At 42.0% G+C, this 12136-nt stretch overlaps 1 protein-coding gene across 1 annotated transcript in view; it reads left to right on the top strand.

Annotated features, from left to right (window-relative positions):
* The first annotated feature begins 1456 nt into the window (after window positions 1-1456).
* LOC141266068 (secreted Ly-6/uPAR-related protein 1-like) overlaps window positions 1457-12136 on the top strand; it is a 52036-nt gene continuing 41356 nt past the window's right edge. The window contains exon 1 of the mRNA XM_073679945.1: window positions 1457-1884. Coding sequence (XP_073536046.1) covers window positions 1830-1884 — 55 coding nt within the window. The 5' untranslated portion in view covers window positions 1457-1829. The remainder of the gene's footprint in view (window positions 1885-12136) is intronic.

Genomic DNA, 12136 nt, shown 5'->3' with positions numbered 1-12136 from the left:
GACAGGACTGTAATTAAAAGGATCATGCCTCCATTTTGTGAATGTTGCTTTAAGGACCTTGTCCACGTCCTACGGATTGATGGGGGACAATGGGCTTTGCCCCCATGGACTTTGTGCTTGCCAAAAGGACTAATGTTGAGGAAAGAGGAAATAAATGACCCAATGTACCAGCCGGGTTGAAGTGTTTTAACTTGAATTCTGGTTTCTGGGGTGCTAACCTAATAGGACCAGGTCCATGCTGAACAAGAGAAAAGTACACCACTGGCTGTGCTGTTGGGCATTGATGTCTTTCAGGTGGCTGAATGGTCAAGGATGTCCATTGTTAAAGAGGGGAGGAATGTAAGGAGGTGGACTGCTGTTGTCGGATTCCTATCCCTGATGACACCAATCGTGTTATTGTGATGTAATGTGAACTGTATTGTGTAATGTGGATAGTATAATGTGTTAATGCTATGTGTAGTGTGACTGTAGGAACAGTTAGAGTTAATGTCTGGGAGTAGCACAGAATGGGTGGATCTGAATTACAGGGAAAGTCACAATTTCCTGCCAGACAGTCAGATAGGGTCTGGAGTGCTTAGTGAGCAGACCAAAAGGTCCAAGGTTAACAGTGTCGCATTTAAAGGAGACCCTAAATTAGAGGAGACCGAAGAGAAGGGATAGCGAGATCCTAAGCATAAGTGACAGAGAGACAGGATGACCTTCCGGAGACGGGTCCTGGCAGAGGACACCTAGCCAGGAGACTGTTAGCTTATAATTCTGTAAAGGCCTAAACAGGACTGAGTACGGGGAACTAGTGAAGGGTGCCAAGCGGGAGTTCCAGAGCACCAATAGTGGAAAGAGAACCACAAAGGACGCTTGTTGATCATGACTGTAGCTGGGTTGAGGTGAAGTAGGGAGAAACAGTGGACTTAAAGATCCCTGGAGTATAGGAAGGATACTGAGCTGTAAAGGAAACGTCCATAAAACTTTGTACCCACGGTCCCTTGTATATATTCCTTACCAAGTTATCGTTCAGTAAAGAGTTTATTTTTGAGTGGTGGTCTCCCTCATTGAACTGTGAAACATCTGGTCCTGGCTAACCCACAACACCGGCTACATGCGGCCTGCACGGGCGTAAGGCCCCCAGAGCACAAGTCCACACACCCAGGCAGCACCCACACCTTCATGTATTGTGCAGGTGCGCCGCAGACGAGCGCCTCACCCACGACTACTGCCCAGCACCATCTTACATATGTACACAGTGACTGCACCAGCAGAATAGTGAGTGCAGCTCTGGGGTATAATACAGAATGCAATTCACAAAAAAACAAATAGTTATGTAAATGTATAAAATTCTTGGCCTGAATGTTAAGGCAGTCGATCAATATTTGGGACCGGGAGGGTAGAACTGTCTCTGTAGGGCAGATTGGAGCAAGCATTGTGGCTGTACCTAAACCCTTTCCCTTTGTCTTTTCCCAACCCCTCGTGGAACCTGACGGACGTGTCGTGCTAAACATGTAACTGTGTTGCAAGAATCCATAGTGCGGAGGTCGGACTCAGTGCTCCGTCACCAAATCACAGGTGGAGCGGATCCGACACAGGACACTTTGGTTTGATATAAGCTTTTCTCAGACAGAATTCTACGAGCTGCAGCGTCTCCTTATCATCAGTCATCACCTTTTTCTGCTATTTTTCCTGTAACTGAAAGGAACAGATAATGTCGGATAATTACAGATCGTATGTGAGGAAATGTAACCTAATAACTACCAGCGGTGTCACTCTCCAAGATATCGGGGGAGGACTGTGCTATAAATCTGTCCAGTCCCATATACAGCGCTCCAGACAGCAAGATGACAGGCTTCACAGTCACCTGCCTCCTGACTGCCGCACAGACTGTGCTTGTGGGTAAGAGACTGATAGATAGATAATGAGTGCAGCTCTGGGGTATAATACAGGAGGTAACTCAGGATCAGTAATGTATGTACACAGTGACTGCACCAGCAGAATAGTGAGTGCTGCTCTGGAGTATAATACAGGAGGTAACTCAGGATCAGTAATGCAATGTATGTACACAGTGACTGCACCAGCAGAATAGTGAGTGCAGCTCTAGAGTATAATACAGGATGTAACTCAGGATCAGTAATGTAATGTATGTACACAGTGACTGCACCAGCAGAATAGTGAGTGCAGCTCTGGGGTATAATACAGAATGTAACTCAGGATCAGTAATGTAATGTATGTACACAGTCACTGCACCAGCAGAATAGTGAGTGCAGCTCTGGAGTATAATACAGGATGTAACTCAGGATCAGTAATGTAATGTATGTACACTGTGACTTCACCAGCAGAATAGTGAGTGCAGCTCTGGGGTATAATACAGGATGTAACTCAGGATCAGTCATGTAATGTATATACAGTTATATGAAAAAGTTTGGGCACCCCTATTAATCTTAAGCTTAATGTTTTATATAAATTGGTGTTTTTGCAGCAGCTATTTCAGTTTGATATATGTAATAACTGTTGGATACAGTAATGTTTCTGCCTTGAAATGAGGTTTATTGTACTAATAGAAAATGTGCAATCTGCATTCAAACAAAATTTGACAGGTGCATAAGTATGGGCACCTCACCAGAAAAGTGACATTAATATTTAGTAGATCCTCCTTTTGCCTCTAGTCGCTTCCTGTAGCTTTTAATGAGTTCCTGGATCCTGGATGAAGGTATTTTTGACCATTCCTCTTTACAAAACAATTCCAGTTCAGTTAAGTTTGATGGTCGCCGAGCATGGACAGCCCTCTTCAAATGATCCCACAGATGTTCAATGATATTCAGGTCTGGGGACTGGGATGGCCATTCCAGAACATTGTAATTGTTCCTCTGCATGAATGCCTGAGTAGATTTGGAGCGGTGTTTTGGATCATTGTCTTGCTGAAAGATCCATCCCCTGCGTAACTTCAACTTTGTCACTGATTCTTGAACATTATTGTCAAGAATCTGCTGATACTGAGTGGAATCCATGCGTCCCTCAACTTTAACAAGATTCCCGGTGCCGGCATTGGCCACACAGCCCCAAAGCATGATGGAACCACCACCAAATTTTACTGTGGGTAGCAAGTGTTTTTCTTGGAATGCTGTGTTTTTTTTGCCACCATGCATAACGCCTTTTTGTATGACCAAACAACTCAATCTTGGTTTCATCAGTCCGCAGGACCTTCTTCCAAAAAGAAATTGGCTTCTCCAAATGTGCTTTTGCATACCTCAGCCGACTCTGTTTGTGGCGTGCTTGCAGAAACGGCTTCTTTCGCATCACTCTCCCATACAGCTTCTCCTTGTGCAAAGTGCGTTGTATAGTTGACCGATGCACAGTGACACCATCTGCAGTAAGTTGATGCTGCAGCTCTCTGGAGGTGGTCTGAGGATTGTCTTTGACTGATCTCACCATTCTTCTTCTCTGCCTTTCTGATGTTTTTCTTGGCCTGCCACTTCTGTCCTTAACAAGAACTGTCCCTGTGTTCTTCCATTTCCTTACTATGTTCCTCACAGTGGAAACTGACAGGTTAAATCTCTGAGACAGCTTTTGTATCCTTCCCCTGAACAACTATGTTGAATAATCTTTGTTTTCAGATCATTTGACAGTTGTTTTGAGGAGCCCATGATGCCACTCTTCAGAGGAGATTCAAACAGGAGAACAACTTGCAAGTGGCCACTTTAAGTAGCTTTTCTCATGATTGCATACACCTGGCTATGAAGTTCAAAGCTCAATGAGGTTACAAAACCAAAAAAAGTGCTTTAGTAAGTCAGTAAAAAGTAGGTAGGAGTATTTAAAACAAGAAAATGATAAGGGTGCCCATACTTATGCACCTGTCAAATTTTGTTTGAATGCAGATTGCACATTTTCTGTTAGTACAATAAACCTCATTTCAAGGCAGAAACATTACTGTGTCCAACAGTTATTACATATATCAAACTGAAATAGCTGTTGCAAAAACACCAATTTTAAGAAAACATTAAGCTTAAGATTAATAGGGGTGCCCAAACTTTTTCATATAACTGTACACAGTGACTGCACCAGCAGAATAGTGAGTGCAGCTCTGGAGTATAATACAGGAGGTAACTCAGGATCAGTAATGTAATGTATGTACACAGTGACTGCACCAGCAGAATAGTGAGTGCAGCTCTGGAGTATAATACAGGATGTAACTCAGGATCAGTAATGTAATGTATGTACACAGTGACTGCACCAGCAGAATAGTGAGTGCAGCTCTGGAGTATAATACAGGAGGTAACTCAGGATCAGTAATGTAATGTATGTACACAGTGACTGCACCAGCAGAATAGTGAGTGCAGCTCTGGAGTATAATACAGGAGGTAACTCAGGATCAGTAATGTAATGTATGCACACAGTGACTCCACCAGCAGAATAGTGAGTGCAGCTCTGGGGTATAATACAGGATGTAACTCAGGATCAGTAATGTAATGAATGTACACATTGACTGCACCAGCAGAATAGTGAGTGCAGCTCTGGAGTATAATACAGGAGGTAACTCAGGATCAGTAATGTAATGTATGTACACAGTGACTGCACCAGCAGAATAGTGAGTGCAGCTCTGGAGTATAATACAGGATGTAACTCAGGATCAGTAATGTAATGTATGTACACAGTGACTACACCAGCAGAATAGTGAGTGCAGCTCTGGAGTATAATACAGGAGGTAACTCAGGATCAGTAATGTAATGTATGTACACAGTGACTGCACCAGCAGAATAGTGAGTGCAGCTCTGGAGTATAATACAGGAGGTAACTCAGGATCATTAATGTAATGTATGCACACAGTGACTCCACCAGCAGAATAGTGAGTGCAGCTCTGGGGTATAATACAGGATGTAACTCAGGATCAGTAATGTAATGAATGTACACATTGACTGCACCAGCAGAATAGTGAGTGCAGCTCTGGAGTATAATACAGGAGGTAACTCAGGATCAGTAATGTATGTACACAGTGACTCCACCAGCAGAATAGTGAGTGCAACTCTGGGGTATAATACAGGATGTAACTCAGGATCAGTAATGTAATGAATGTACACAGTGACAGCACCAGCAGAATAGTGAGTGCAGCTCTGGAGTATAATACAGGATGTAACTCAGGATCAGTAATGTATGTACACAGTGACTGCACCAGCAGAATAGTGAGTGCAGCTCTGGAGTACAATACAGGATGTAACTCGGCATCAGTACAGGATCTATAATGTACAGTGCCTTGAAAGTTCTTCATACCAATGAACTTTGCCAATTTTTTTCCTGTTTCATCTACAAACGTAAATGTATTTTAATAGGATTTAATGTGATCTTACACAAAGTAACAAGTATTTGTGAAGTGTAGATGAAATGATTCGGGGATTTCTAATTATTTTAGGTGCATTTGTGCTCAGCGCCTGTAGTCTGATAATTGGGGTTCTTACAGTTATCTCTTCCTCAGTCTTTCTGCCCTGTGTAATATTTGTTCCTTTATATATGATGATTGTGGGACAGTGAGATTATAATATAGATCTGACACCGCACAGAACAATTCAGAGACTTGTATTTACTAATCCCATAAACTGATCACCAATCCGAGCAGCCAAATATCCCCCCGAACCCAAAGATCTCCGTCTGGCCCTGTGTACACGGATGTCGTATCGGGGAGGGGGCTGTAATAGAGATTATACGGGGACAAGAAATCTCAGATTACATTACCCAGAATCTGGGGGAGGATCACAGGGAGAACAATCACACGATAATCAGCAAATATTAGGACAACAGTCATATAATATCCTAATGACAGAGTCCATAGATGACGCTTCATGGTGGTGAGGTCTCCTAAGGACAATCTACAGAACAGTCACCGTATAACTCTATATCATGTCTCGCTAACTAGCTGCACACCGCTCAGAATAGAATCAGGCTTACTAAAGACAATGGTAATTCTGCCGTACAATATAAGGTCGGCACCTTCGCACTGTAGAGCGGGATTCACAGAGAGGCACTTTGAATTAGCAGAGCCAAGTGAGCGGCATCTTGGAGCAGCAGATTCTGCTTTGCAGACTAGCACCATATTACTGCAGAGCTGAGTGTGCGGACAGCACCTTGTACAGCAGAGCTGGATTGGCGAACAGGCGCCTTAGTACAACAGAGCTGAGTGTGCGGACAGCACCTTGTACAGCAGAGCTGGATTGGCAAACAGGCGCCTTAGTACAACAGAGCTGAGTGTGCGGACAGCACCTTGTACAGCAGAGCTGGAATGGCAAACAGGTGCCTTAATACAACAGAGCTGAGTGTGCGGACAGCACCTTGTACAGCAGAGCTGGATTGGCAAACAGGCGCCTTAGTACAACAGAGCTGAGTGTGCGGACAGCACCTTGTACAGCAGAGTTGGAATGGCAAACAGGTGCCTTAATACAACAGAGCTGAGTGTGCGGACAGCACCTTGTACAGCAGAGCTGGATTGGCAAACTGGCGCCTTAGTACAACAGAGCTGAGTGTGCGGACAGCACCTTGTACAGCAGAGCTGGAATGGCAAACAGGTGCCTTAATACAACAGAGCTGAGTGTGCGGACAGCACCTTGTACAGCAGAACTGGATTGGCAAACAGGCGCCTTAGTACAACAGAGCTGAGTGTGCGGACAGCACCTTGTACAGCAGAGCTGGAATGGCAAACAGGTGCCTTAATACAACAGAGCTGAGTGTGCGGACAGCACCTTGTACAGCAGAGCTGGATTGGCAAACAGGCGCCTTAATACAACAGAGCTGTGTGTGCAGACAGCACCTTGTACAGCAGAGCTGGAATGGCAAACAGGTGCCTTAATACAACAGAGCTGAGTGTGCAGACAGCACCTTGTACAGCAGAGCTGGAATGGCAAACAGGTGCCTTAGTACAACAGAGCTGAGTGTGAGGACAGCACCTTGTACAGCAGAGCTGGATTGGCAAACAGGCGCCTTAGTACAACAGAGCTGAGTGTGCGGACAGCACCTTGTACAGCAGAGCTGGATTGGCAAACTGGCGCCTTAGTACAACAGAGCTGAGTGTGCGGACAGCACCTTGTACAGCAGAGCTGGAATGGCAAACAGGTGCCTTAATACAACAGAGCTGAGTGTGCGGACAGCACCTTGTACAGCAGAACTGGATTGGCAAACAGGCGCCTTAGTACAACAGAGCTGAGTGTGCGGACAGCACCTTGTACAGCAGAGCTGGAATGGCAAACAGGTGCCTTAATACAACAGAGCTGAGTGTGCGGACAGCACCTTGTACAGCAGAGCTGGATTGGCAAACAGGCGCCTTAATACAACAGAGCTGTGTGTGCAGACAGCACCTTGTACAGCAGAGCTGGAATGGCAAACAGGTGCCTTAATACAACAGAGCTGAGTGTGCAGACAGCACCTTGTACAGCAGAGCTGGAATGGCAAACAGGTGCCTTAGTACAACAGAGCTGAGTGTGAGGACAGCACCTTGTACAGCAGAGCTGGATTGGCAAACAGGCGCCTTAGTACAACAGAGCTGAGTGTGCGGACAGCACCTTGTACAGCAGAGCTGGATTGGCAAACAGGCGCCTTAGTACAACAGAGCTGAGTGTGCGGACAGCACCTTGTACAGCAGAGCTGGAATGGCAAACAGGTGCCTTAATACAACAGAGCTGAGTGTGCGGACAGCACCTTGTACAGCAGAGCTGGATTGGCAAACAGGCGCCTTAATACAACAGAGCTGTGTGTGCGGACAGCACCTTGTACAGCAGAGCTGGATTGGCAAACAGACGCCTTAATACAACAAAGCTGAGTGTGCGGACAGCACCTTGGAGCAGCACAGACAGATGTCAGACAATTGTATCAGAGCAGACTTTGTCTGGAGACTCCGCAGGTGTCAGCACAGAGCAGCAGCAGTCACTGCCTGAATACTCAAGTGTCATACAGCTGCCATTAGAGTGACTGTAAGACACCATGATAACCTGACATACACAACAAGCAGGAGAGCAAAGAGTCAGACGGAAGCCGGGGAAGAAAGATGAGTGGACTGGAGCCGGTGCCAGGTTACACACAGGTGCATCTCACTAAATTAGAATACCATCAAAAAGTTAATTTATTTCAGTTCTTCAATCCAAAAAGTGACACTCCTATATTATATAGAGTCATTACACACAGAGTGATCTATTATATAGAGTCATTACACACAGAGGGATCTATTATATAGAGTCACTACACACAGAGGGATCTATAATATAGAGTCATTACACGCAGAGGGATCTATTATATAGTCATTACACACAGAGGGATCTATTATAGAGAGTCATTACACACAGAGGGATCTATTATAGAGAGTCATTACACACAGAGGGATCTATTATATAGAGTGATTACACACAGAAGGATCTATTATATAGAGTCATTTCACACAGAAAGATCTATTATATAGAGTGATTACACACAGAGGGATCTATTATATAGTCATTACACGCAGAGGGATCTATTATATATAGTCATTACACGCAGAGGGATCTATTATATAGAGTCATTACACACAGGAATCTATTATATAGAGTCATTACACGCAGAGCGATCTATTATATAAAGTCATTACACACAGAGCGATCTATCATATAGAGTCGTTACACACAGAGGGATCTATTATATAGAGTCATTACACACAGAGCGATCTATTATATAGAGTCATTACACACAGAGGGATCTATTATATAGAGTCATTGCACACAGAGGGATCTATTATATAGAGTCATTACACACAGAGGGATCTATTATATAGAGTCATTACACACAGAAAGATCTATTATATAGAGTGATTACACACAGAGGGATCTATTATATAGTCATTACACGCAGAGGGATCTATTATATATAGTCATTACACGCAGAGGGATCTATTATATAGAGTCATTACACACAGAGGAATCTATTATATAGAGTCATTACACGCAGAGCGATCTATTATATAAAGTCATTACACACAGAGCGATCTATCATATAGAGTCGTTACACACAGAGGGATCTATTATATAGAGTCATTACACACAGAGCGATCTATTATATAGAGTCATTACACACAGAGGGATCTATTATATAGAGTCATTGCACACAGAGGGATCTATTATATAGAGTCATTACACACAGAGGGATCTATTATATAGAGTCATTACACACAGAGGGATCTATTATATAGAGTCATTACACACAGAGGGATCTATTATATAGAGTCATTACACGCAGAGGGATCTATTATATAGTCATTACAAACAGAGGGATCTATTATATAGAGTCACTACACACAGAGGGATCTATTATATAGAGTCATTACACACAGAGGGATCTATTATATAAAGTCACTACACACAGAGGGATCTATTATATAGAGTCATTACACGCAGAGGGATCTATTATATAGAGTCACTACACACAGAGGGATCTATTATATAGTCATTACACACAGTGGGATCTATTATATAGAGTCACTACACACAGAGGGATCTATTATAGAGTCATTACACACAGTGGGATCTATTATATAGAGTCATTACACACAGAGGGATCTATTATATAGAGTCATTACACACAGAGGGATCTATTATATAGAGTCATTGCACACAGAGGGATCTATTATATAGAGTCATTACACACAGAGGGATCTATTATATAGAGTCATTACACGCAGAGGGATCTATTATATAGAGTCATTACACGCAGAGGGATCTATTATATAGAGTCATTACACGCAGAGGGATCTATTATATAGAGCCATTACACGCAGAGGGATCTATTATATAGAGTCATTACACGCAGAGGGATCTATTATATAGAGTCATTACACGCAGAGGGATCTATTATATAGAGTCATTACATGCAGAGGGATCTATTATAGAGTCATTACACACAGAGGGATCTATTATAGAGAGTCAGTACACACAGAGGGATCTATTATATAGTCATTACACACAGAGGGATCTATTATAGAGAGTCATTACACACAGAGGGATCTATTATAGAGAGTCATTACACACAGAGGGATCTATTATATAGAGTCATTACACGCAGAGGGATCTATTATATAGAGTCATTACACGCAGAGGGATCTATTATATAGAGTCATTACACACAGAGGGATCTAGTATATAGTCATTAAACACAGAGGGATCTATTATATAGAGTAATTATACACAGAGGGATCTATTATATAGAGTCATTACACGCAATAGATCCTTCTGTGTGTGATGACTATATAAAAGATCCCTCTGCGTGTAATGACTCTATATAATAGATCCCTCTGCGTGTAATGACTCTATATAATAGATCCCTTGGCGTGTAATGACTCTATATAATAGATCCCTCGGCGTGTAATGACTCTATATAATAGATCCCTCGGCGTGTAATGACTCTATATAATAGATCCCTTGGCGTGTAATGACTTTATATAATAGATCCCTCTGCGTGCAATGACTCTATATAATAGATCCCTCTGTCTGTAATGACTCTATATAATAGATCCCTCTGTCTGTAATGACTCTATATAATAGATCACTCTGTGTGTAACGACTCTATATAATAGATCCCTCTGCGTGTAACGACTCTATATAATAGATCCCTCTGCGTGTAATGACTCTATATAATAGATCCCTCTGTGTGTAATGACTCTATATAATAGATCCCTCTGTGTGTAATGACTCTATATAATAGATCCGTCTGTGTGTAATGACTCTATATAATAGATCCCTCTGTGTGTAATGACTCTATATAATAGATCCCTCTGTGTGTAATGACTCTATATAATAGATCTCTCTGTGTGTAATGACTCTATATAATAGATCACTCTGTGTGTAATGACTCTATATAATAGATTCCTCTGGGTGTAATGACTCTATATAATAGATCCCTCTGCGTGTAATGACTCTATATAATAGATCCCTCTGCGTGTAATGACTCTATATAATAGATCCCTCTGTCTGTAATGACTCTATATAATAGATCCCTCCATGTGTAATGACTCTATATAATAGATCCCTCTGTGTGTAATGACTCTATATAATAGATCCCTCTGTCTGTAATGACTCTATATAATAGATGCCTCTGTCTGTAATGACTCTATATAATAGATCCCTCTGCGTGTAATGACTCTATATAATAGATCCCTCTGTGTGTAACGACTCTCTGCGTGTAATGACTCTATATAATAGATCTCTCTGTGTGTAATGACTCTATATAATAGATCCCTCTGTGTGTAATGAGTCTATATAATAGATCCCTCTGTGTGTAATGACTCTATAGAATAGATCCCTCTGTGTGTAATGAGTCTATATAATGGATCCCTCTGTGTGTAATGACTCTATATAATAGATTCCTCTGTGTGTAATGACTCTATAGAATAGATCCCTCTGTGTGTAATGACTCTATATAATAGATCACTCTGTGTGTAATGACTCTATATAATAGATCACTCTGTGTGTAATGACTATATAATAGATCACTCTGTGTGTAATGACTCTATATAATAGATCACTCTGTGTGTAATGACTCTATATAATAGATCCCTCTGTGTGTAATGACTCTATATAATAGATCCCTCTGTGTGTAATGACTCTATATAATAGATCCCTCTGTGTGTAATGACTCTATATAATAGATCCCTCTGTGTGTAATGACTCTATAGAATAGATCCCTCTGGGTATAATGACTCTATATAATAGATCCCTTTGTGTGTAATGACTCTATAGAATAGATCCCTCTGCGTGTAATGACTCTATAGAATAGATCCATCTGCGTGTAATGACTATAGAATAGATCCCTCTGCGTGTAATGACTCTATAGAATAGATCCCTCTACGTGTAATGACTCTATAGAATAGATTCCTCTGCGTGTAATGACTCTATAGAATAGATCCCTCTGCGTGTAATGACTCCATAGAATAGATCCCTCTGCGTGTAATGACTCTATAGAATAGATCCCTCTGCGTGTAATGACTCTATAGAATAGATCCCTCTGTGTGTATTGACTCTATAGAATAGATCCCTCTCTGTGTAATGACTCTATAGAATAGATCCCTCTGTGTGTATTGACTCTATAGAATAGATCCCTCTGTGTGTAATGACTCTATAGAATAGATCCCTCTGTGTGTAATGACTCTATA

The sequence above is a fragment of the Phyllobates terribilis genome, unplaced genomic scaffold, assembly GCF_046119375.1.
Source record: "Phyllobates terribilis strain yellow unplaced genomic scaffold, ASM4611937v1 Scaffold_4__5_contigs__length_816908805, whole genome shotgun sequence".
NCBI classification, from domain to species: domain Eukaryota; kingdom Metazoa; phylum Chordata; class Amphibia; order Anura; family Dendrobatidae; genus Phyllobates; species Phyllobates terribilis.
The sequence above is the reverse complement of the archived record's forward strand: the minus strand, read 5'-3'. Positions and strand labels throughout refer to the sequence as shown.